This window comes from Zosterops lateralis, assembly GCF_965231275.1.
Source record: "Zosterops lateralis genome assembly, chromosome: Z".
Classification (NCBI taxonomy): Eukaryota; Metazoa; Chordata; class Aves; order Passeriformes; family Zosteropidae; genus Zosterops; species Zosterops lateralis.
Window position 1 is genome coordinate 48,465,748 of NC_139800.1, and position 23,642 is coordinate 48,489,389.

Here is a 23,642-nt window from a genome sequence, read left to right on the forward strand (position 1 = left end):
ACACTGTCTGCAGTAGGAAGACCTCACGCAGGGTTCAGCATGCAGTGCTGTGGTACACGGGCCCTGTTTTCGTGTGAAGAGACGAAACTGCAGCATGTAGGGGCAAAACTACAGTGTATGTGCTTGTGACTGCACTGCCTGAGATCCTTTTCTGGAGACTGAATACACAGAAGCCAGCCTAGGAACATGTTTTTCTGTAGCTCTCTTTGCTGACTTGGCAGCTGGCTGTCATGCGACGGGGTCAGGATGTCTGGTGGTTAGTTCGTTAGTTTCTCTATTTGGGGACTCTGAATTGATAAATCTCACCTCCAAGGCAACGTTTGCTTCTCCAAGGATTTTGCTTCTCAGACCACAGTTGTGGAAGAGACATCGATGCATGTATCCACCTGCCCTGCATTAGGTGCAACCAAGTAATGAATCAAGAGGTGAAAGCCACCATATCAGCGTTGTTTATTTTCCTTGTAACAATAAACGTGTAGCCTCTGAGCTTGTACTATTGTTTGAGATGACACGTGGAGATAGTGTTTAAAGCTCTGAGTTGCTGTATAATTATATGGTCTGGTTGACTTTGGTTCCAAAGGAATTTATTACTGGTAATTTCCCCTTGATAGTGGTGTGGCACAGAAGTGGAATTTGGATGGCAAGGTGCGTCTAGGGGTGTGTCACCTACTTTATTGCATTTATGCCTAGGAGAGTGTCCATGGCTTTGAGGGGGACCCAGCTTAAGCTGAGAGGCTCACAAACCATTTGGTGTGATAGGTTTGTCTAAAGCAAGTTCAGAAATGAAATGATCTGTTCTTATTTGGCATGAGCCAGAAGGTGTCTGGTGATGAAATTCTGGGGGCTCTGATTTTGTCTTGAAGCAGCAACTCAACATATACTGTGGTAGAACAGGAAACTGTTTCTCATGTGTGTGTCTTACAAATTGTAGATAACACTGACATTCCTCTGTTTGCCCTCAGGGTTGCCTTTTTAAGGGTGTACTTGTATTCCGTCTTTGAAGATGGAAGCATGTATGGGTGGATTTTTGAAAAAAAAAATAAAAAAAGCAAACTCAAAAATGTAAACCTGAGAGCATTAAATTAAATTAAATTAAATTAAATTAAATTTGTCGCTTGGATGAGGGTGGGAGCCAGCAAACTAGTCTGTAACATGGATATGGCAAGTGGACATACCAGGGCAAGTGGCTTGCCCAGCGTAGCCTAGCATATGGCACTTCTCCTATGTGCTTATGGCCCTGCTCTGACTGTGCTGCTGGCTGCAAGGAAGGGACTGGAAAAGGACAATTATCAGACATGCTGGACTTAAGAGGTATATGACTGACTACTTGCAAAGGTAGTGCATAAATGTTCTGAAGAGTGTTCTCAGGGAGCAATTCCCCACCTCTTTCCTGGGCAGGAGAAGACAATTTCTATTTTGAAAATAAAGAGCTATGGCTAGAATAAGGAGGATAGTTAGTGTTATCTGCTGACCTGTAAGGTATGAGAGGTAGTTGCTCTCTGGATTTCTAGAGCTGTTGCTTTTCATGTACTGCAAAGCACAGACACCTTTGCTTATCCTGTTACTACCACTGGGCTTTCCAGGCCTGTTTATGTGGGAATACATTTTCAGCAGAAGCTAAAGCCTGTAATTATATTAATACAATCACACCAGTATTGCTGGTCCTCCTTGCTGTGCAGAAACTAATCCAAAAGAAGTACTTCTCACAGAGGGAGCGGAGAAGATGCTTTCATCCCCATCTTGCCTTTAGAGAACAAAGACGCAGAGGGACATTTGCTGGTGTGCAGAGCAAAACCCAGTGTAGGCAGAAGCGTGAGACTGCCTGGTCTGCAGAGGGCTGCGAGGTTGTACAGTGCTGCAGGCCTGACTTTCCATAGTAGGAGCAACAAGACTTATTGCAGCCTGAGAAGGCAGGCTGTGGCAGGAAGTGTTCTCTGGCTCACTGATTCTGAATCTGGGCTCCTGGGTGTTGCTCCAGATGTCCAGTCACAGATGAGACAGGAGGTTTTCTCTTGCTGCAGATAAGGCTTTCTTGAGTGCTCTGCTAATGATACAGATGCTTGCTGTGCTGGACATGGAGCTTAGTCTTGTGTTGGAAAAACCTGCTCCCAGAGCCCCAGGAGAACAAAAGCTTGGAGATCCTGATGAACTTGCACCCCTGGTAGGCTGTGAACAACAAGCACTTTAATGTCCTGCATGCAGCCCAGTCTGGGGATCCCAGTGGATTCTTGGGATACTGGTTGCTTAGCCAGTTAGTTGCTGCCACGGGGATGGCCTGTGATCATCTTGGCAGTGTAGCCCAGTCTGGTAGGAGTCACAGCTTCCAATCACACTGGATTCTTCTAGGGACAAATGCAGAGCCCTCCTCAAGCCTGGCTGAATTCCCCTGTAACAGCAAGAAGGGATGAGTGGTACTTTAGACTACAGTGGGGCAGGTGATGTTGGACCGTGCTCATGGAAGATGTGTGGGGACCCCAGTCAGTGTGAGCTGCAGCACACATGAAGAGCTGTCTGAAATTAACTCAGAGCAATTAACAGGTTTTCTTTGAGGACTCTCCAGAGGATGAAGGAGATTGCTGAACTCTAGACACGGGGAATCTTGAGCCTCTTTATAAGGAGGACATCAGAACAACAAGAAGTGGAACACATGGGAGAAATAATGAGATGAGAAGGGCAGCATGAGCCTGGTGAAACCAATCGTGCCAACACTGATTTTGTCTTCCAGAGGGTGGTAAGCCCAGTGGATGTGGAATCATTCATCTTGACTTTAGAAAAATGTTATCTCATGCAATTAAGATAAGGGAATATGCACTATGTACATCTGTGTGTGGTCAGGTATATGTAAATCTGGTGAGAGAATTATAGAGGCGAGCTTACATGACAGTTTGGTATCAGAATGTGAGGATTTATTGTGAAGAATTTTGCAAGGTTCTTCCTGATGCTTTTTGTATTTTTATTAGCAATTAGGACAAAGGAATAAACAATAAACAGGAAATCAGGAGGAGCAGGAAGCTTGCAGAATGACAGGGCTCTGGTTTGAAACTGCCTTGATGAGCTTAAGTTAATGGCATGGGAAAATCAAGATGAGGTTCAGCAGAGAGATTTGGGTCTTCAGATAATGTAGTACTATCATACCCAGTGCAGTTCTGCAGAAAAGCATCCAAAGGCTGCATTTAATTCCAACACAACCCAGTGACATGCTGCAGAAAGATAATGATAAATATGAACTAGAGAATATCTGGTAAAATTTCCAGGAAGCCTTGGATGGTTCTGTCCATCCATGTTAGTGGAATAAATGTATTCTGCCAGTTTTAGGTGTAGCTGCTCTGGTAAAATGCAGATGAACCAAAGAGAATGGAAGCATGGAGGACAAATTTGTCAGTTGTTCAGAAAACATGGTTGACAGAAGGAGAATGAGGTAAAAACCAGGGAATACTGGGAAGCTGTGTGTAAGCTGTGGAGGAAATCTTGCTGCGGTAAGAAGGTAGAGTCTTTTGCCTGTGATCTGGCTAAATAGAATAAGAAGCAAGAGACACTGCACAAAAGGAGATTAAATTTTGACAGCAGAGAAAAGATGCATAATTGTAAAAAAATGCAGCTGTCTGCTGGGTTAAGTTTAGCAGGATGATAATGGTCTCTCCATTACTTAAGAATTTTGGAAAAAAAGTCCTTAGGGGAGAATGTAGAAAAATTAATTAGAAGGACAGGAAAAAGTATGGACTCACAAGACCTGTGATGATCTTCTTTTGTTCCATGAATTTATGCTTCTTGGAGGACATGCAGGTGTGTATACAGGGTGGTAGAAGTCTATTTTGAACTCAAGCCTGCAGCACTCAAATGCAGGTGTTTCTCATTTTTCACAAACCACTTACCCATTTGAGGACCTTCTTGCTAACCTCATGCTGTGGTGAGGAGCTATCATAGTACTGGAATCTGAATATACCATGTCATGGTGATTTTGGGTTTTGTTAATGTGGTTTGGCTTGTGAAGCCTGGCACGGGTTTACAAAAGCTGGGCACACTCTCCATCTTTCTCACTTTTATCTGTGTATCTACCATGTTCCACTTTTTACTACTTTGATGTCATTCTCCTTTTCCTAGCCTCCCCAGAAAACCTTCTCATTGCCTATTCCTCATCTAGTTGGTCTTGAATGAGAGAGTTTACACTGAGATCCATCTGTTTTTGTTGCTTCACGTCATTTGTTTGAGTTGCTGCTTGTTTTCCTTCCCCTTAGCATGGCCCATGTGACGAGTTCCTTGCAGACAGTGTTGTGTAACAGGGATATCTCCCATCTTCTTCACACTGAAAGTTCTGGTCAATGTTCACTGTACCCGTTCATGATCCTCACCGAAGAGATCACTGCAGACTTCCCAGTATGACTGAGGGTGGAGGCACCTCTGGAGTTCACCTAGTCCAGCTGCCATCTCAGAGCAGGTTCAGGGTGTTGTCTAGTTGGGTTTTGGGTGTCTCTAAGACTCCACAGCCTCTCTCAGCAACTTGTGTCTGAGACAGGCAGAGTATGTGATCACCCTCAGAAGTCTAAAAGAAGTCTAAAAGTTCCTTTTTACATTTAACTCTCTGATCAAGCTCAGGCTGAGCTGCCTGTGGTTCCCCAGATCCTCTGTCTTGCCCTTTTGAAGGTAAGGATGATGCATTCTTCCAGTCCTCAGGGATAATACCCCATTGCCATGAGCTTTCAAGAAAAAAAACAGGAGTGACCTTGCAACAAAAAGGTTGACCCTCAACTCCTGTGGGTCCATTCCATCAGACCCTTGTCCATATCCAATCTGTTTAAATGTTCCCTGATCTGATCTGATCTTCCTCCAACAAGAGTCAGTCTTCCTTGCTTTGGATTTTCTGGATCTCTCAGGGCTCCAGGGTGCCTGAAGGCTGATCTTAGCTGTATAGTCTGAGGTGAAGAAGGCATTCAACGCCTCAGTCTCAATGTCCCTCCTGCTTTTTCTAGTGCTCCGTTGCAACAAACTTCCTCATTTGTGCTTGGAACTACTTTGAGACACAACAGAGTTACAGAGTTATACATCAGGGCCAAATAAAAGTTTCACATTTTCTTTAAGGAAGTAGGTGAATGTGATGCATTTCCAAACGCTGTATACTCAAAAGCTTTCACAACCCAAGTAAAGGAATGCTTAAAATGAGAAGGGACAGCATGACCCTTTCAACACAAAATTGGGATGGCTCTATTGAGGGCTTGGCCTTGATTTATTGATATACATTCTCATGGTAAGATCTAACAAGTTGTCACCAAGCAGGAGTGGGCAGGAGAGAGGAGCATTTTCCTTTATGATAAAGACCTTCCTCATGGGGAAGCAAGAGCTGCTAGTAGGTTGAGGTGAGCATTGTGTCAGACCAACAAAGCAAAAGGATGTCTTGTCAAAGCCTCCACCACTCTTTTACCAGCCTGGCAGTGCAGTAATTCCCTTGGTGTTTTGAGGGTCTCCTCTAGTTTCTACAAACCAGGGACTGCCTCCCCACCTGTCTGGTGGTGCATAGGACTTGGTATTTTGGAGTACACACATGTAATTAGTACCTCTGGGATTGAGAGTCACAAGCCCAACCCTGCTGGCTTCCTTCTGGCTGCTGGTGAGTCCTCTCTGGAAACAAAGAGACAGTACTACCTGCTCCTGAAAGTACTCCCTGCTCTGCTGGCTCTCCAGGTCATGCATGCCCACACCATTCAGTGTGGGCAGAAGTCTGTGGGGATAGGCCAGCCTAGGGAAGGTGGTGCAGGGCATTAGGAGAGTGAGAGAGTCTTCCTTCTGGAAGTTTGCAAGGTGCAGCTGGAGAAAGCTGCGGCCACTGATTTCTCTTAGCCGCAAAGTTAACTCAAAGTTTATCACACATGTGTGATAAAGCTGTCCCTTACTGCCACTTCAGATGAAAGGGGAGAACAGGATCAGGATGAGGTCTCGTTAAATCACCTGGGACTGATTTTGGTGTGGGGATGAACAAATGATGACTGGACTGTTCTTCGGTGGGCTGACTTCTCATGCCTGAGCCAGGTCTGTGTTCTCATAAGTCTGTCCTGTCTTCCAAAACCTTTTTGGGATGAGCACAGGCTACTTGAAGAAAGCTACACCTTACTACAATAGTTGATTTAGCAAAAGCAATAGGTTTCTCACTCTGCTGTTTCTAATGAAGCCCTTTTTGTCTCCATGATAGCTGATGGCAAATGAGGACACATAGGATGGGAAGTTGCTTGTACTAAAAAGTGACACCTGCAGACTAGCACAACAAACAGACAACTTTCTCATTGCTTGTTTGCTTTGTGATCACTGTGCTCCTCTCACGGTTGCAGCCGGCAGCTCTTTCTCTGCATAAAGCAAGAAGAAAGGGTGAGAGATGCATTTGGAGCAGTGTGAGGTTGAAGGTTTTAAGGCTGTCTGGAAGCGAGAACTACCTCTGCAGACTGTTTTTTCAATGCCTATCTCTTTGCATGCTCTTGCTTAACCACAAGGGAAGGGTTGCAGTACCCAGTCCTGGGGAGAGAGATCTTTGCCCTGTGAGGGAAGCATAAATAGCATTATTCAAAGTAAATACAATTATGTGATGTGTTTGTATTTGCCAAAACTGTCCCAGTCTAACTGTGTGGATGTGGGGCTTAGTTGTCTTAGTTGATTAGTTAGCTGCTAAAAGCAGCCGTATCCCAGTGAAGCTGCTTGTATGTGAGTCTTTCTAGTGTGTCCCATGCAGGTGACAGATATCTTCTACAGGATGTGTGAGACACATTAACCTTGCTAGTGTGAGATATGTACTGCTCTGCAGTGCTTCCCTGATCAGAGCTGTGCCATGTGCCCTGATGCTGGCTTAGGTAAGAGCAGAAAGTTTTGGAGCGGCCTGCTTAGCAGATGTTTCTCTGCCAAGATTCATCAGGAAGCAAGATGCAGCAAGAGTCACACCTCACTGATCAGGAGAGGGGACAACAGTCTGCTTAAAGCAGAGAGACACTGAAACCAGGACCCTGTGCTTGTGTAAAGAATGCAGAAGCTTGGTTTGAGAGCAAGTGGCACATGTCTTCCTGCTTCAGCATAAATCTGTTGTGGGGAAAGCAGAGTGAGGAGAGGGGAAGTACTTTTTACGAAGCTCTCTGGTACAGTTTTCTCTGTATGGAGCCATGTTATGTAATTTACAGGGCATGTAGCTGGCTCTTAGGCAGAAAACCAGCAGTATTTCATGATATATTAATTGCCTTATTTAAAATGGCAAGATGTGTTTAACTGTTTCCTTTCTACAAGTCTTGGGGTACTGGGAATGGGGATGTATCCCTTCTTTCCAATACATAGCTTGGTGTTCAGTGTGAGGCAGTACTGAAACTGACTTCATGTACATCTTTTTCTTGTCATCTGGATGTAAGCATTGTCTGAGTGTCATTGACAGAGAGAGACAAGATAGCTGAAAGAGCTTTTTGAGTCTCCCAGTGTGACTCTTCTTACCTTTTGGCATCAAGTTGCCTGACTTATTTTTGGATGGGGAGGAATTGATTTTGAGAGAATAAGCAATGTAGAAGAAAAGTGGAGGGGAGGAGAGATTTTAGCGGAACAGGAGAAGGATAAGATAGATGAAATGATGGATGATTTCAAGAAAGAAGGCGAGAAGGGACCAGAGAAAATAATGGATCTAGGCAGATTCCAGGAATGACAGTGATTCTTACTTCTGTTTGATTTTATTACTTGGAGCTGAGTGGAGGTAAAGATTTTATTTCATGGACTGGTGGTACAGAACTGAGAGAGGATGTGTGTCTTCTCAGGAGTTTTCTAGCTGTGTATCTTTGTGCCACTTCCCATCTGCTTTTTTTTTTTGCATAAAGTTGGAAGTTTGAATCTCTGTGTCTTCTCCTTGGATGCTTGCAAACAGTTCTCTCAAAAGACTTGCAAAGCTGCTCCTAGGGGTTCTTTTGCCATAGAAATATCACTTAAAAATGTTTAGGCTGAAAAGGAAGAGGCACTACCAATGCAATGCAAGTTTAGCGTTCCCGAGGAGAAGGTAAAAAGGGAAATGAAGTTTTAATGCATTTGAGATTGAAATGCTCATTGTAACTTTCAAAATCCCCCTTATTAACATTTGCATTCCTTCTTTTCTCCCCTTTTAAACTCTTTTGATCCTGCGTACAAGAGAAGGAATAAGGACAGGGTGTATTCTGCTTTTCAAATTACCTCTAACTTTCAAGGGATTGATACCTCTGAATAGTCTTTCATAACTTTAAATTCTCTTGATTCTCTGGCAGTAAGAACACAGAAGAAAGAGAATCCACCTTGGCAGGCTAGATCACCTGAACATCTGAAGTGCTTTTCATATGGCAAGTAAGAGGTATTGGTAAAGTTTGGAAACCTGCTATGAACAGTGTAAAACAGTACTTAAAAGTTTTTTTGGTAGACTGTCATGTGTATGTGCTTTCCCCTGGAGTGCATTGTGACTAGGTCTCTAGAGGTTTGGCTGGATTTCAGCCTGTGTCTCCCCATGCCAGGGCAGCTTTCATGCAGGAATACATGTGGAGAATACATGTAGAGAACAGGTCTTGAGGACAAGGGAGACTTCTTGCATGAAGATGGGGGAGTGTGAAGCAAACATAACCATTATTAATTCATTGGCATATGTTTCCACTCTGCTTAGAGGTGTGCAGCACAAGAGAACAGAAAAGAATTATTTGGCATGGGGCATGTACCATGCAGATGATGGATCTGTGCAATGGAACCATTGTGCACTAAGTACTGGAAGGCTCTGAGCCCAGGTGTTCTCACCAGTGTAAGCATATTATTGTGGGTTTGGAGGGGAAAGGGTACAAGTTTGTCTCTTCAGGAGATGCTGTGCCAGATTCTGGTCTCTTGAAGAGCTCTGTCTGTTCCTTGATAATTGCAATGGTGTTTCACAGATTTCACAGAATATTTATTCTGAGTTGCAAGGCACCCACAAGGGTCATCATCAAATGCAACTCTTCAGTGAATGGCCCATATGATCCAGAGACCAAGAGCAGAGGCAGGCAGTCTGTCCCTCTGTTGCTTACCTGGAGGCAGACAGAGCTGGAGAGCTTTCTGTTAGAATTTACAAACCGTTACTTGGAGTAAAAATACTGCATTGGCTTGAGTGCTGCTTCTGCAATTCACACAACCTTTATGTGCCCTGCTTCCATGCCAGGACGGTCTTGTGAGAGATTCAAAAGATTAATCTAATGTGATGCTCTATAGGCAGTGATCTTGTGGTTACATGGGCTTAGTTGGTACAAAACTTGAAAAAATGGTTTGAATATCTTACAAGTGATAGAGTAAAAGGCTTGTTTCTGTCACTGGAATCAACTGTGAGCCTCCCCTTCACAGCCTTGAATCAGTGAAACAGTGACAAGTATTGACACAGGGGACAGAAGGGGTCAAGGACTTGTACCTTGATGGATGCATGTTGGGTGGATGCATGCTGGGTGCTGCCAGGACCCTGCTGTGCAAGAGGTACAGAGAGGGTGTAATTCATGTCTGAAGCCAGCATGCTCCCACAGAAGATGGATGCTGGAATGGGCCATGGGCAGCTCTGGGCATGGAGAACAGCTCCCTGCAAACAGGGAGGTGATTTCTAGCTTGGTTAGCTTGAAAACCTTTTTGGTGCCAGAGACCTCAGAAACCCTCCTGAAGGAGCTCCACGTGGCCTTGACAAGAGCAGAAATTTCTTGAGCCCACTGGACTTGTTCAGCTCCTGTGAGTTCTCCATATGGTGTTTTGTACCACTTTGAATGCTTTTAGGTATCCATTTCCTTCCTTTACCATGATGTCATGTGATCTCTGCTTTTGAAAGTGCCACCCCTTTTGCTCACCATTATTTTCAGGTCTGTATTTGGATGGGCTGGTATTGTCCCTCTACAACTCTGTTTTGCAGTCTCATGGTTATTGAGATAAACCTCAAGGAAATAAGGTCTGCTTGTTTTTACAATGCAGTGGAAAAGGTTTCAGCTCAAACTCTGCATCAAACAAACTGAAATTAAATTTTTGGCTTTTATTTACCATTGTATTGGCTTTCATCTACCATTGTACCACTCTTAATAATAACAACCCTAAAGTGTTAAAAACCCTAAAGTGTTCCTAAATCTTTGGAAGGAGCTACTCTGGCCAGTTAATGGTTGGAATCATGGCCATTGCTAAAAAGCTTTAATTACCACTCAGCTCTTGGTACCATAATGAAGCAGATTGTTCTCAAGTAGCTATTGAGTAGCCAAAATTTCAATTTTTCTCAAGTAGCCAAAATTTAAATTTTTAACATCCAGGGACAAAGCAGCTGAATGCTGCTTGAAATTTTGGGATTAAGTACTGCAACTGAAAATTGCTTAAAATGGAGATACTGGGTGCACTTCTGAGTGGGCTAGTGCAGCCAGGATGAGTGGGTGTACAGCCCTGCCACACTCCGGACATAGCAGACTTATTGCACATGAAATTAAAATTATTATCTGATTTCTTTTCCATCTCTGTGAGTCTGTTTTCTGTCCAAATCAGGAGCAGCTGTAGCTCTGTTGTCCTTGCTAGGCTTTTATTGAATCTGCCTGGGAAATGCCAGGAGAGATTAATGCCATTCTTTCTCCCACTCCTATGACTGATAAAAGTTTTGCTGTTGCCTAATTGGAAACTTCTTTGATGCAGTTAAAACACATGCCTTTTTGACTCTCTTGTCTCGCCTAGACTTTGAAAGCAGATGATTTATATCCTCTTTGTACCAACTTGTTCTGTGTTTGAAGCCTACTGTCATGGCTTCCCTCCTTCATCGCCACCCCAAAGTTTTTAGGATTTCTTAGCAGGTCTCACAGCTCTGGTCTCTGGTCCATACAGCTCTGCTCTGAATTCTTCTCTAACTCTCTGGCACGTCCTCAAGAGCAGTGCCCAGAGCCGAGGTCTTTTGTCTAGTGTTCATGTTGCTGGTGATTGAAGCACAAACTGAACAGAAATCCTAGTGCAGGCCAGTGGGGTGGAGCGCAAGCACACAGTATACAGCATCCTCTTGTCTGCACTCTTGTTACAGGTCATTTCTCTCCTGGAAATACAGACAACTCATGCCATGACTTGGTACTTCAGCACAAAGGCAGTCTACCTCATTTCTTGCTAATATTTTCAGAATAGGGAATATGCCTGGAAGGACAGAAAATACTTGGACAACATCCAGGTTGGTGAATAGTGGGGTTGTTCAGCCTTTCCTCTTGTATAAAGTCAGTGAAAAATTGTCACCAGTACTAAGCTCATTGTTGAATTGGGATGGGTGACAGCAGACACTCTTGGCTCCAAAAGAGTCATGATACTGAGCTCTTGGGGTTCATTTGGCAGGTTGTGACCTAGTACCTGACAGTCCTCCTCTGTGCACCTGGGAAGTAGAAAATGAATTGCCTTCCTGGCAATCAGCAGTGGGATGTATGGAAGTCCTGGCTCCCAAGTCTTCTGGTGCCATCATAACTAGAGATGTGCATGTCTATTCACAGGGGAATGAGGCAAGCTGTGCTTCATAGCTGTGCCTTTCCTGGGGTGACGTGGTCACACTGCCCAGCTGTAGTTCCCTGGGTGAGCAGAGTGAGAGATCTAATTGCTGCCAAAACACTCCAATTCCCCTCCTTCAGTGTGTGATGTGACCCCTTTCATTTGTACTCTTTTTCACCCACATCAGATACTTTTTACGATCTGATTCTGCTCAAGTGCCTTGTTCTGGTTTTTGGATGGGCTTGCTTGTGTTTTCATAATGCCTATCCTCCCCCGACATTAATTTTCTGCTCAGAGTAGGAGAAATCAGCTTGTGGATGGGGCTGAAGGTGTCAGACCACAAGCAGTTCAGGATTGTGTGCTGGAGAGGTCACCTCCTAGCAGTGTGTGGAGCCGCACCCAAGAACTGGTATTTATAGGAGATAAGGTGCCCATCAATCTTCTTTCACGCCTTTCCCAGGATGTAAGGAAAATAATTTCCTGGTCTGCTCCCGGCACTGCCAGGGATGTAAAAACCACTAAGGATATCAAAGATGAGAAATGATAGAATAAAGTGTTGACAAAGATTTGAATTTTTGCACTATTGGGACTGACTTTGCTGCTGTGAGTCTTTCACAAAATACTGTGGTGCCAGAGTAGAGGGTACTGTGGGTTTGATCTGGATTAAGCTATCATATGTCTGGGTTTCCTCAAACATATTTCACTTTTTCCATGTGGTTATTTTGTCCCGGACAGAGATAAATTCATCCAGAATTTGCAAATGTCGTGCATGTAGGTAGTGGGTTGACCCAGGCCAGATGTCTGGCACCCGCTAAAGCTGCTCACTCACTCCTCTCTGCAGCTGGATGGGAAAGAAAATTTAATGAAGGGTTCCTGGATTGAGATTAAGGAATGGGGAGTGGTCATTCATCAAATAGCATGAGGGGCCAAACAGGCTCAATTTAGAGATACAAAGTGAATTTGTTACTAACAAAATCAGAGCAGGATAATGAGAAGTAAAATAAACTCTTAAAAACACCCTTCTGCCACGCCTCCCTCCTTCCAGCTCTACCTCCTACCCCAGCAGTGCGAGGAGAATGAGGGTTATGGTCAGTTCATCACCCAAGGATGCTCCCACTGCTCAGGGAGAGGAGTTCACCTGCTGCACATTGGGGTCCCTCCCACAGGAGATGGTTCTCCATGAGCTTCTCTGATGTGGATCCATCTCACTAGTCCCCCTCAAACTGTTGCAGTGTGGGTCACTCTTCCATGGGGTGCAGTCCTTCAAGGACAGGCTGCTCCAGCCTGGGAGCAAGGCCCTTCTCTCCACAGGTCTCTCACAGGGTCACAGGCTCCTCCAGGCACCCATGTGCTCCAGCATGGGCACCTCCACGGGCTGCAGGTGGATCTCTGCATCCCCTGTGGATCCCCACGGGCTGCAGGGGCACAGCTGCTTCATCATGGCCTGCACCATGGGCTGCAGGGGAATCTCTGCTCCAGTGCCTGGAACAACTCCTGTTCTTCCTTCTCCACTGACCTTGGTGTTTGCAGACTTGTTCTTCTCACATGTTCTCTCCCTGCTCTTCTCTGGTTGCAATTGCAACTGCACAACTCCTTTTTGTTTTGAATTCTTCTTAAATATGTTATCACAGAGGAGTTACCATCATTTCTAATTGGCCCAGCCTTGGCCAGCAGCACATCCATCTTTGGAGCCACCAGGGATTGGCTCTGCTGGGCATGGAAGAAGCTTCCAGCAGCTTCTCACAGAAGTGACCCCTCTAGCCCCTTGCTACCAGGCCATGCAAAAACAATACAAGATGCAAAAGGAAAACTGGGAAGATGTTGGCCTATGGTGAAGCACATGTTCAGTCAGTTGTACAGGCATGTGCCTGTTTTTTTGGTTCGACATTTCCTCAGGAGTAGTAAATATGCTGCAGCCTAGCTCTCCTAAGAACACATTGAAGTGCTGCAGACATCCCTAGGCTTCATAACCCTTCTAGGAACTCACTCCTTTGGCAAGAGCTAAGACATTTGCAGCTATGTTTTGCAGATGAGTCATGAAAAGCTAACTTTTCATAAACAGCCATGTAGAAGAGTAAGAGCTAAAGCAGAACAAAGTCCCTTCAGTGATACTTCATTGTATTTCCAAAGACAAGTGGCGGAACCAGAGTCTCAGTCTTTAACTGCCTGTTCTTTAGAGGTCACACAACCACTTTGATGGTCATGTTTGGTAAGCGCCAAAGAGCTGAGTAGGTTGTGCGTGAGGGTATCAAAATATCTCAGTGGTTTTCTAGGCACCCTTTCAGGTGCCAGCAAGAAAATTCCCACCTATTCTGAGTACTGGACTGAGATTTGCTATGGTTTGCATTTTGATCTCGTAATTTCAGACCCTACTGCTGAGCTCTGTCTTTAAAAAAAACCAAACCATCAAAAAAACCCAACCAACCAAACAAAAAACCCATCATAACCAAGCAGCAGGTTCTTAGTTGATTCCTTTCTGCTCTTACTTCCATGACCTATTGCTGGCTGCACTTGCTTCATCAAGCTTTCATGAAGTTTCCTCTGCTCTGTAGTTGAGACTCTTACAATCAGATCTGCCTCTCAGAGTTGTCCATGTTACATCATTCTTTCAGAGCCAAGACCCAGGAATGCCTGCAGTGAGAAGCTACAGAAATTTAAACTCAGTGTCCTTGCCGTATCTCCTATGGTTGCATTATCCTGTTTACAGAGACAGAGGAGCTACTTCCTCTCTTTATGCCAGCAGTGAGGAATTCCAAAGCAAATGGATGTATCTTATTCTATTTTGTGTGAAATACTACGCATTCTTTCATGAAATAGGGTTTCCAGTGCTAGGGTTGCACATCTTAATAGTCAGAGGCTGTCTGGAAACACTGTCCAGCCTGAAAAGACTGGTATCCAACCTGGTAAACAGACATCTAAGAAGAGCTTGTAGGGATCTTTGTATCCTTCTCCAGGAACTCTTGACAGCTTCTGGAAAAGATCTACTTAATGTTTTTTGCTGGGAGAGGTGGTACTGAAAACCAAAAGGTCTCAGGGTTTGGTCCCTGAGAGCTGAGTGAGAGGACATTGCTAAGCACAGTCTTTACATCAACTGTATGGTTGGAAATACATGAACAGTAGTATAATCTGCACTATCTCCCTCCATCCAGGTTCTCCCCTCCCCCACAGAGAGGCTGGAAATACTGGGAATTAAGTCAGGATGATGAGGAGGGAAGGCAGGAGGCTGATTCCTGGATTGCAAAGGTTATGCTGCCTTCCTTCTTTCTCCAGGATGCAAAGGACTCTGCACTACCCTGGCAGAGGGTCAGTAATCCCTTCAGTCACTTTTATCGTTTTGTCAGTTCAGGGTCAGTCTATGTGGTGGCATCAGAGGCCTGAGCAGGAAGTGAGGGAGGTCTCCTGCCTCTTTGACCAGAGAGAGGACCCAGACCTCAGTTCCAGCAGCCTCTCAAAATATGCTGTCCATGTGTGCTGCCCAGTGTGCATGGGTGATCTGCATGCCTCTGTTATGGGCACCCTGGCATCTTACTGTCCCACAAGAGGTGCAATGGGCTGGAGATCCCTCAGCTCTGGCTTCAGGCCTTACCCAGTGCTGGACACACAGGATTTTCAGGTCCTTGGGCTCTGCCCGTACATGCTCACACAGCTCAAACATGGCTGTGCAAGGAGAGACCCTTTACACTGGGGCCAACCCTCCAGTGCAGGGAGAAAACTAATGCTGTTACTCCAAAAAAAGATTCAGGGAAAGCATATTGTTTCATGCTTTTGTGCAAAACATTTGATTTCCAGACATTATAAAATGCACAAATATGCCTTTTAATTATTTGGAGATGATAGTGCCAGTTCTTGCAATGTAAAAGCAATCCTGTCTTACTGAGAAAATATTGGTATATTTTTCATCACTTTCTTACCCCTCCCTCCCATTCCTTATACCTGTTGCTCTTTGCACTTTTTTGAAAATGGTTACCTATCCAAACAGCAGTTTTTATGAAAGAGGAAGAAATCTGTGGTTATCACTTCCTGTCAGAGGAACAGGTGAGAAAGCTGAGCCTGCAAGGCACGCTTCAGGTTTATTGGGTTGAAAGTCTGCCTGTATGGGTGTGCGTCTTGGTACGTTGGCAGTGGCATTTTTAGGGCAGTCCAAGATACACATGGCTGAGATCCAGGGGCCCTAAAATCATAGGATCACAGAACAGTTGAGGTTGGAAATGATCCCTTGAGATCATCTAGTCCAATCCTTTTCAAAGCAGGGTCAACAACAAAAGTTGCCCAGGACCATAGCTCCAAGGATGGAGACTCTATAATGTTTTGGACAACCTGTGCTAGTGTTGGACAACCCTCACAGAGAAAAAAGTGTTTCATTGCATATGAATGCAGTTTTCTGAGTTTCAGTTTGTACCCATTGCTTCTTGTCCAGTTGCTGGGCACTGCTGAGGAGAGTCTGATTCTGTCTTCTCTACTACCTCTTCTGAGGTATTGGTGTGCATTGATAAGATCCTTCTGAACTTCTCTATGTGAAGAGTCTTGGTTTTCTCAATAATTTCTCCTGTGTGCTTGGTGACTCCTTTTTCCAGAAGAGGCTTGAAACTTCAGACCGCACACTCTCTCCCAACTCAAGAGCAGTGTAGCTAGAATTTCCTTGCAGCCAGGCAATTTAGTTCCTTTTGAAAGATAATAGTCCTGCTGTAAGAAGGAACTACTGCATACTGCTGCATCTGGACAATACAGTGATTTCTGCCCCCCCACCCTGTGTGAGTAAACCTAACCACTAAAAGTGTAATGAGCATGAAATTATTTGAGAACACTGCACCTCTGGGGCTGTTTGGGGAGCTAGCCAGTTGCATATAACCTCAGCTTGTCTTCTGCCTCTAAACATCTCTTCTTCCAAGATCAGCTTTCAGGATTGCTGCTTCATTTTCCAAATAACTTGCATTTCTTCATTTTTGTTTGGCACAGGTAACTCTCACTGTATAAAAGATCCTTTGCACCTAATATTTTCTGTGGAAGAGATTTATTCAGCTAAAAATATGGACAAATCAGAGATAACATATGTAAAACATGCTAAGGTAAAAGAGTAACAAAGATGACTATGAAAGCAACTGGTGATCTGCCACGACTCTTACAGGCATGTGTATTTGTCCAAGGTGGGGTTGGCTCTGAGCTGTGTCAGTAGAATTGGGAGGAGGCAGGAAATAGGATAGAACTTGTGTCTTAGTACTGCTCACAGCCCAAATCTTCTAGTGAGACCCCACCTGGAATAGTGCATACAGCTCCCAACATAAAAATGGCATGGAACTGCTGGAGCAAGTCCAGAGGAGGCCATGAAATTGGTAAGAGGACTGGAGCACCTCCCGTATGAAGACAGGCTGAGAAAGCTGGGGGTGTTCAGCCTGCAGAAGAGAAGGCTGTGGGGAAACCTCACAGCAGCCTTCCAATATCTGAAGGGTTCTACAGGGAAGACTGCAGGAGAATGACTCTTCATCAGGAAGTATAGTGGTAGGACAAGGACTAATGCATACAAACTGAAGGAGTTTCTAATCTATTAGATTAATTATTATTCATAACAATTATTAGTTAATATATTAGATTAGATATTAGGAAGAAATCTTTACTGTGAGGGTGGTGAGACACTGGAACAGGTTGCCCCATCCCTGTTTGAGGCTGGTTTGGATAAGGCCTTAAGCAACCTGGGAAGTGTCCCTGCCCATGTCAGGGGGTTAGGAATTGGATGGTCTTCAAGGTCCCTTCTAACCCAAACCGTTCTATGACTGTGTGACTCTATGATTTAGTGAAATCAGTTACATCAGTTCGATTAAGCCTCACTGCTCTCAGTGAGAAGGGATTCTTATGTTTAAGACACTTCATGTGTCATTTAAACACCATTTAAAATGCTGTCTGTCAGAGGGCTGTAGTGCAATTATAAACCAGGCAAACAGGACATAATTGTCTGGAAAAAACATCAACTGTTTACAGTGACTGTAACTGTTCCTATAATCTGTCAGACTTCTTTTTTTCCGTTCATGTGAGCAAAATTTGGAATAAGTTTTGGTCCTGAACCACCTGAGGGCTAAACAAAGCATGCATCCAGACTAGCTTGTTCCCTCATCCTCTTTCATGCTTTCCTTGCCCAAGATGCTGTATTTTTCATGCCTTCTGAACTCTATTGTACCAGAATTCATCTTCTCTTAAACTTGCAGCCATGTGGCCCTGCCCCAGCAATAGGGACTGCTGGCACATGCATAGCCCAACTGGCTGGTGATGCTGAGAGCTGTCATTTCTTCCCTGCACTCTCCTCTCTCCATCAGAGATCTGCTACAAGATTATGGCAAAGGGGTGAACACCAGAGAAAACTGTCTACAGCTTGCTCTGGCTGAGGCTTGGTGTGAGCAGCCCAAGTGGAGAGGGTGAGCCTGTGGTGGGGAGAGGGGAATGGGGTTCTGCAAGCCTTGCCAGGATGTCTTGTCCTTTATGCCTTGGGATGTTGTGTTTTCTTCCTTGCAGATGTCGTGGCACCCGCAGTACCGCAGCTCCAAGTTCCGGCACGTGTACGGCAAAGCTGCCAGCAAGGATAAGTGCTACGACTGTGTGCCCATCACCCGCAACGTGCACGACAACCACTTCTGTGCTGTGAACCCCAGCTTCATCGCCGTGGTCACTGAGTGCGCGGGCGGTGGTGCCTTCCTTGTCATCCCCATCAAGCAGGTGAGACCCCCAGCGTGAGCTGCCTTCTGAGAGAGCGTCCAGAGGCTGGAGGAGGGACAGGTTTTCTAGGGAGCTAGATTGCAGAGAATATTCAGTTAATTTTGTGGCCTGAATTGCAAAATGATGGCGGAGGCCCCAGTTGCCCTAGCAGGTGACTCTTAGCATGTGTGGATTTGTATGTCTTGCATTGCTGCTTGCAGATTTTTAACACCTTGCTTCATTTTACAACTCATTTGCCTTTCTGTATAATCAGCATAATGTGCTGTTCAGATGTTCGTCTCCTGGGAGAAGCTCCAAATTAAAAAGTATTTAGTGGATACAGAAGGCAAAACCAGAAAGATGCTTTGGTGACATGGATTCAGCCATGACCCAAAGAGAATATGTTTTGTTCTGTGAAAGAATGGAGACACAGTTATCAGGCAATGAAGCTCTTAAACTTCAAGTATTGATGCTGTGAAGTCTTCCCTTTCAGAAACAAATCCCATGTATATGAGTGTTGATGACTTAGGATCTGATGAGAGGGAGAAGGTGGCCATCTGATGTTTTTTGCTTCAGTAAAATTAGGCATGCACTGATGTGGATTAACTTCAGTATGAGATTAAGATCACTCTGGAATCAGGACAGAACAGATGAAAGGCAAAAGTTCAGCCTTTAATTAAAAGTTAATTGATGGTGTTATTGCAATGCCACTTTTTCAATATATATTTGCTAAGGATGAAGGTGAACTGGTTGTGCTTGAAGAACCTAGCACAGTTTCCAGCCCTTCTGGACTTCGTTAATTCATTCTTTCAATGCTGGTGCTGTTTAGAGACTGTCCTCCTAAAATTAACCACTACCCCGTTTTTCTTGACTGAGTCACTTTGTCCCTGCAATGATGGTTTGTTGAGGCTCAACAACTTGTCTTTATCACAAAACTGCATCTGTAGGCAGACAGCTGTTGACTGTGGGGTGTGGTGTGAGACCAAGTTCTCAAAGTGGTGGCAAAAGTAGCTGAAGGTGCTTGCACTGCTGACTATTAATTTTTCTGTCTTCTCACCTCTTCTCAGCTTGGTTAGTCTTTGTAGTAGTTTTTCCTTCTTACACCTGCTCAGATACTCCACCCAGTTCTGAAATATTGCATGCAGAAATCAAAGGCATGGTAGAACTAAAAAGATACAGAAAAGCATAATTAAAGTTTGTCAGTGAGAATGTGAAAGTACTTTCATATGAGGAAAGACTTTGCAATTCAGGTGTCAATCAATCTGGGAAAAAGAGGCAAATGAGCAAGGTGTATAAAGCTGTGAAGAGAAGAAGTTTAAAGATTAAGTTTCTTGATTTGTTTGGTGAAGGGGATTCTGGAGACCAGGGAGCAGACTGTTAACAGTAGATGTAAATGCTGCTGCAGCTCAGATATAGGGCTCACTGTTCTGGATGCTGATGAGTCTGAAAGGATTAATGTCTTCAAAACAGAGCTATGGAGAGGAGTTGGTCCCTTGAGGGTTAACCTTTGGTTGTGGATCAGGGAAATTAGGTGCTTCACACAGCTGTTCTCTGAATACCATGCTGGGGGTGAAGCAGCCCAGCCACCAAAAGAAAGGGATTCCCTGAGTCAGGACTTTTGATACCAGCTACTTTGTTTTGTTTGAAACACCTCCAAAGTAGTACCATCTGGTACGAAGCAGAAACTTTTGACTTGTGCTTCTGATGTGTTTTTTTGTGGCTGCCATCTGCCCCTGTGAAGGTGAGCTGTGGCAGTGTACTGGACACCTGGCTTGTGCCCTCAGCTGCCAGGGCATCAAAGGCAGCCTGTTCTGGAGGTGTGTCTGGGACAGTATTATCCTCTTACAATGGACAGCTGACTGTGGTTACTTTTGACTGGATTCACAGGAAGCAGACGCATCCTAAGTGTGACAAAGTGTGGAGGAAGAGATCAAGAGCTAGGATGTCACACATTTGGTCAAAGCAAGAGATAGTAGCCAGGACAGGGAGGGCTGCACTTGCTGGGGAGGATGAACAATCTGTTCAGGGAGCTGTTCTTGTCCCTCCCTCCAATGCTTCTTTTAGTTCATTCTTCATGTGTTGCTACTGGAGGGGCTGCCTATCTAAGGAATGAAGCCTCAGCTTGCTCTGTTTAACTGTACCTCCTTGCTTGTTTGTTTTACCTCCTCTCCTGCTGTGTCATAGACACCAAGCTCTCTCATCTCTCCTTGAATAAATACCACTTCTTTCTTTCTGAACCAGTCTTCTTCTCTGAGAGCCTGGGGGTGAGGTAGGGCTGGGGACAGTGGAGATTATGTAGAGAGTAAGTTCTTTGCCCTAGATAACCATTCTTTCAGCAGGCCTTTGCATTGAACCGTATAAGAAACTAGGTGAATATTTGCCATCACTTTGGAAATAGTCTGTTGCAGGGTGTGTCAGTGACGTCCAGGTGAATATGCACTACTGAAACCAGCTGAGTGGAATGACAGCACATCTGAACAGAGAGGGAAGGGGCTGTGGCCACGGGGGCTGCCTGGTGCCCAGAACAGGCAGGGTGACTGTAAATCTTACAAGTTTGAGGAGACATAAGCTCAGTGACTGTAACCGAGAGACCAGCTGCTTTCCCACACTGTGGCCTGCTGTGGAAGTGCTGGAGAAGTGCATGCACAGCATGACAAGGAAAGAGCTTGACTGAGAGGAAAATTTTGTGGCCTTCATTTGAGAGATGAAGTCCTGCCTTTTTCCTTCTCAGATGACCAGTCTTGGTTAAGACCGCATCTGTCTCTTCCTCTGCCGCAAAAGGAAAGTGAGAACAAGGTCCCAAGAGACAGGAGATTATTTGTGCCCAGGTCTGCAATCTCCAGTCTTTCAATGTGTCAGTACCAGGTGTGAAAGGGAGGACATCTGTGGCTGTGCAAACCTCCTAGACACAAACTCCTCTCCCTTCTCTCTGGGAACATGGACTGTAAAATGAAACAAATACTGACCCCTCTGGCCTTACGTAACTGACTCATGTGTGAGTGCTGTGCTGGTGCCCTTTAGGTGCAGAGGTGGGGCTGACCTACCTCACAGTAATCTGCCCTGAACAAATCTGCTGGGAGAGTTTTGACAGGTGTTTTTTGTCAGTGAGCTACAAGCTTTTCAAAATGCTGGAATTTTAGAAAGGGAGTGGTTGAAAACCTGCTCACTTTCAAGCTCTGCAGGCAACTGTGGAAGTCGGGTACCACTTCATGGAATGACAAAACATGTAGTTATTGAAATAGCTTTTGATGTGTAGGATGAAATTTTCTCCAGCAGTGATGATCTTCACTTCCACATGCAGATGTGCATCTGAGACCAGCAGCTCTAGCTTTATGTCATCTATGTTTTTTAACTCTTGGGGGGCTCATGTGTGGTGAGTCCTGCTCTGTCTCAGGGCTTGTAACGGGGCAGGTGAGACTGGTGGCTGAGGGAACAAGGGCTCCTTTTCCAAAGCCTGTTGGAGAAGCTGGGAGTGGGTTGAGGGATGGGTCAGGCAAAGTGGGTTTAGGACAGCCTGGGAGTCTCCCAAAATGCAGTGGGAAGCAGACAGGCAACAAGCTCTGGGAGGGGACAGAGTTCCCTTAGGAATCAAGGTATCTGTGGATCCAGCTGTCCACTGCTTTTAGTTGTCTTCTTGAAGCCAAGCTCTGAAGCCTGCAAAAGGACACCGTGGGTGGAGGAGTGCTTCTTATTAAAGGCTTTTTTTCTTTCTTCTGCCTTCCCAAATCTCTTTGCATTGTCGCTGTTGTAAAGAGGAAATGTTTTAAACTGTAGTTTTAAAAAGCACAGTATTTTACATTTCAAAGGCCTTTGGATGTTCCATTTAAAGCAGATTAGTCCCAGTTTATGCAACAAACTTTCCAGTGAAGCCAGAATAGTTACACACTGGTGTCCTGTTCTGTATTCAAAATTGCAAAAACCTCCCAAAATTATAAGCTGGGAAAATTATATCCTATCCACAGCCTGGTTGGGGGCACCAGTGATTCCCTTCACCTCTGCTCTCCTAAGGCCCACCTCTGGAGAAGTGTAGAGAGCAGGACATCTACAGAAGTGTCAGGTTTCTAGGAGAGTGTACATTTGCAGTCATTTTGGCCCACAATTCTTCCAGGTAGGAAGCAGTAAACTGGTACGTGTCACCAGCTTGCCGTCATGTGTCCCTTCTTAGGTGGCTGACTTTTTTGTCTTGAACTGATGCCTGGGGTGAGTCATACTCCTCCTGCTTCTCACAGAGGGAAGTAAGTGTTGCTTCAATGTTAATAAAATCACCACCACCCTTTCTACCATTTAAATATTCAGACTTGACTCTCATAGCAGAGACCATGCCGGCAGTGTGGGTTTATTCAATGCAATACAGCCCCCATGTGGCACAAGGCTCTCAATACACCTTAGGGCACTTTGTGTAGGATTTGTACCAGTGCAGATGCCATCTGCAGATGGCAACCACAGATAAACTTGTGAGGGTTTTTTTGTTGATGTTGTTTTTTGGTTTTTTTGTTGTTTGCTTTTTTTTTTTTTTTTAAGAGTCTAGAATACTGATTTAATTAGGTGAATGGCTGGATTTGAACACCATCAGAGAGAAATAGCTTGCTGAACGTAAAACTTTGTGATTTGTAATTTGTGTCACAAATAACTTTTTGCTAAACCCAAAGCCTAAACTTTTTTTTTTTTCTGCTTGTAGGAAATGTCTTTTGAAGGAGAGTTTGCTGTTGTTTGTCCCTTCATCAAAAGATCTTTTGAAAATGTCAAAGATTTATCTCATTCATTGATGTTTCTCCTCCAAGTTACATTCTGGTGTCTGAACCAAATGTCATCTTCTAATACACGTGTAGGCATGCACAGAATTCTTTTGACAGCAGCATGTACTTAGGAAGGCCTGGGCAGTCTTTCCGTTCTTTACAATGGTATCATCAAGACTTGACCTGCAGGGACAGCAAAAATCTATTCTTAACAGACAGAGAGGACCCATGGCATTTGGAGGACAACAAGCAGAAAGAACTTTCTTTCTGGAGCTGCCCTGAAAATGTCTTGTAATTCCATGGCTTACCTTAGGTTTGATGATATTTTTTTTTTTCCAGACAGGCAAGCTTGACCCACATTATCCCAAAGTGTGTGGGCACAGAGGAAATGTTCTGGACATCAAATGGAACCCATTCAATGACTTTGTAATAGCTTCGTGTTCAGAAGATGCCACAGTAAGTTTACACCTTGTACTCTGTGTTAGTACCTGGCTAATTGCTTTTTGAAGAAGGAAGTTAAAAGAAACCAAAAGCTCATGGATGAGATGTGAAAGCATGCATATACTTATTTAAGAAGTCAGGTGAGAGTAAGATTCCTTTTTTTCTCCTGAGTTCAGGCCTTGTGTGATGCCTTCCAGGTGATATATCAAATCAGTGTAATGAGGAAGATCTGCTTAGTGGGGCCTTTTGTGTGCCTTTTTTTGGTGTGTTTGTGTGATAAAAACAAAATACAAGTTTAAAATAGAATGGCTATTCAAGTTTAATCTCTTT

General features: G+C 44.5%; 1 protein-coding gene across 3 annotated transcripts in view; it reads left to right on the plus strand.

The window, feature by feature from the left end:
• The window catches only part of CORO2A (coronin 2A), a gene marked incomplete at its 5' end in the record, with an annotated part of 60,992 nt that overhangs the window by 20,286 nt on the left and 17,064 nt on the right, over nt 1–23,642 (plus strand). For 2 of the 3 annotated variants that reach the window (XM_083883504.1, XM_083883505.1), the window contains 2 exons: nt 17,956–18,156; nt 23,211–23,327. In XM_083883504.1, the coding sequence (XP_083739630.1) occupies nt 17,956–18,156; nt 23,211–23,327 (318 nt within the window). Of the gene's footprint in view, nt 1–17,922; nt 18,157–23,210; nt 23,328–23,642 lie in introns of those variants that run through there. The other variant, XM_083883503.1, reaches the window with a different exon arrangement.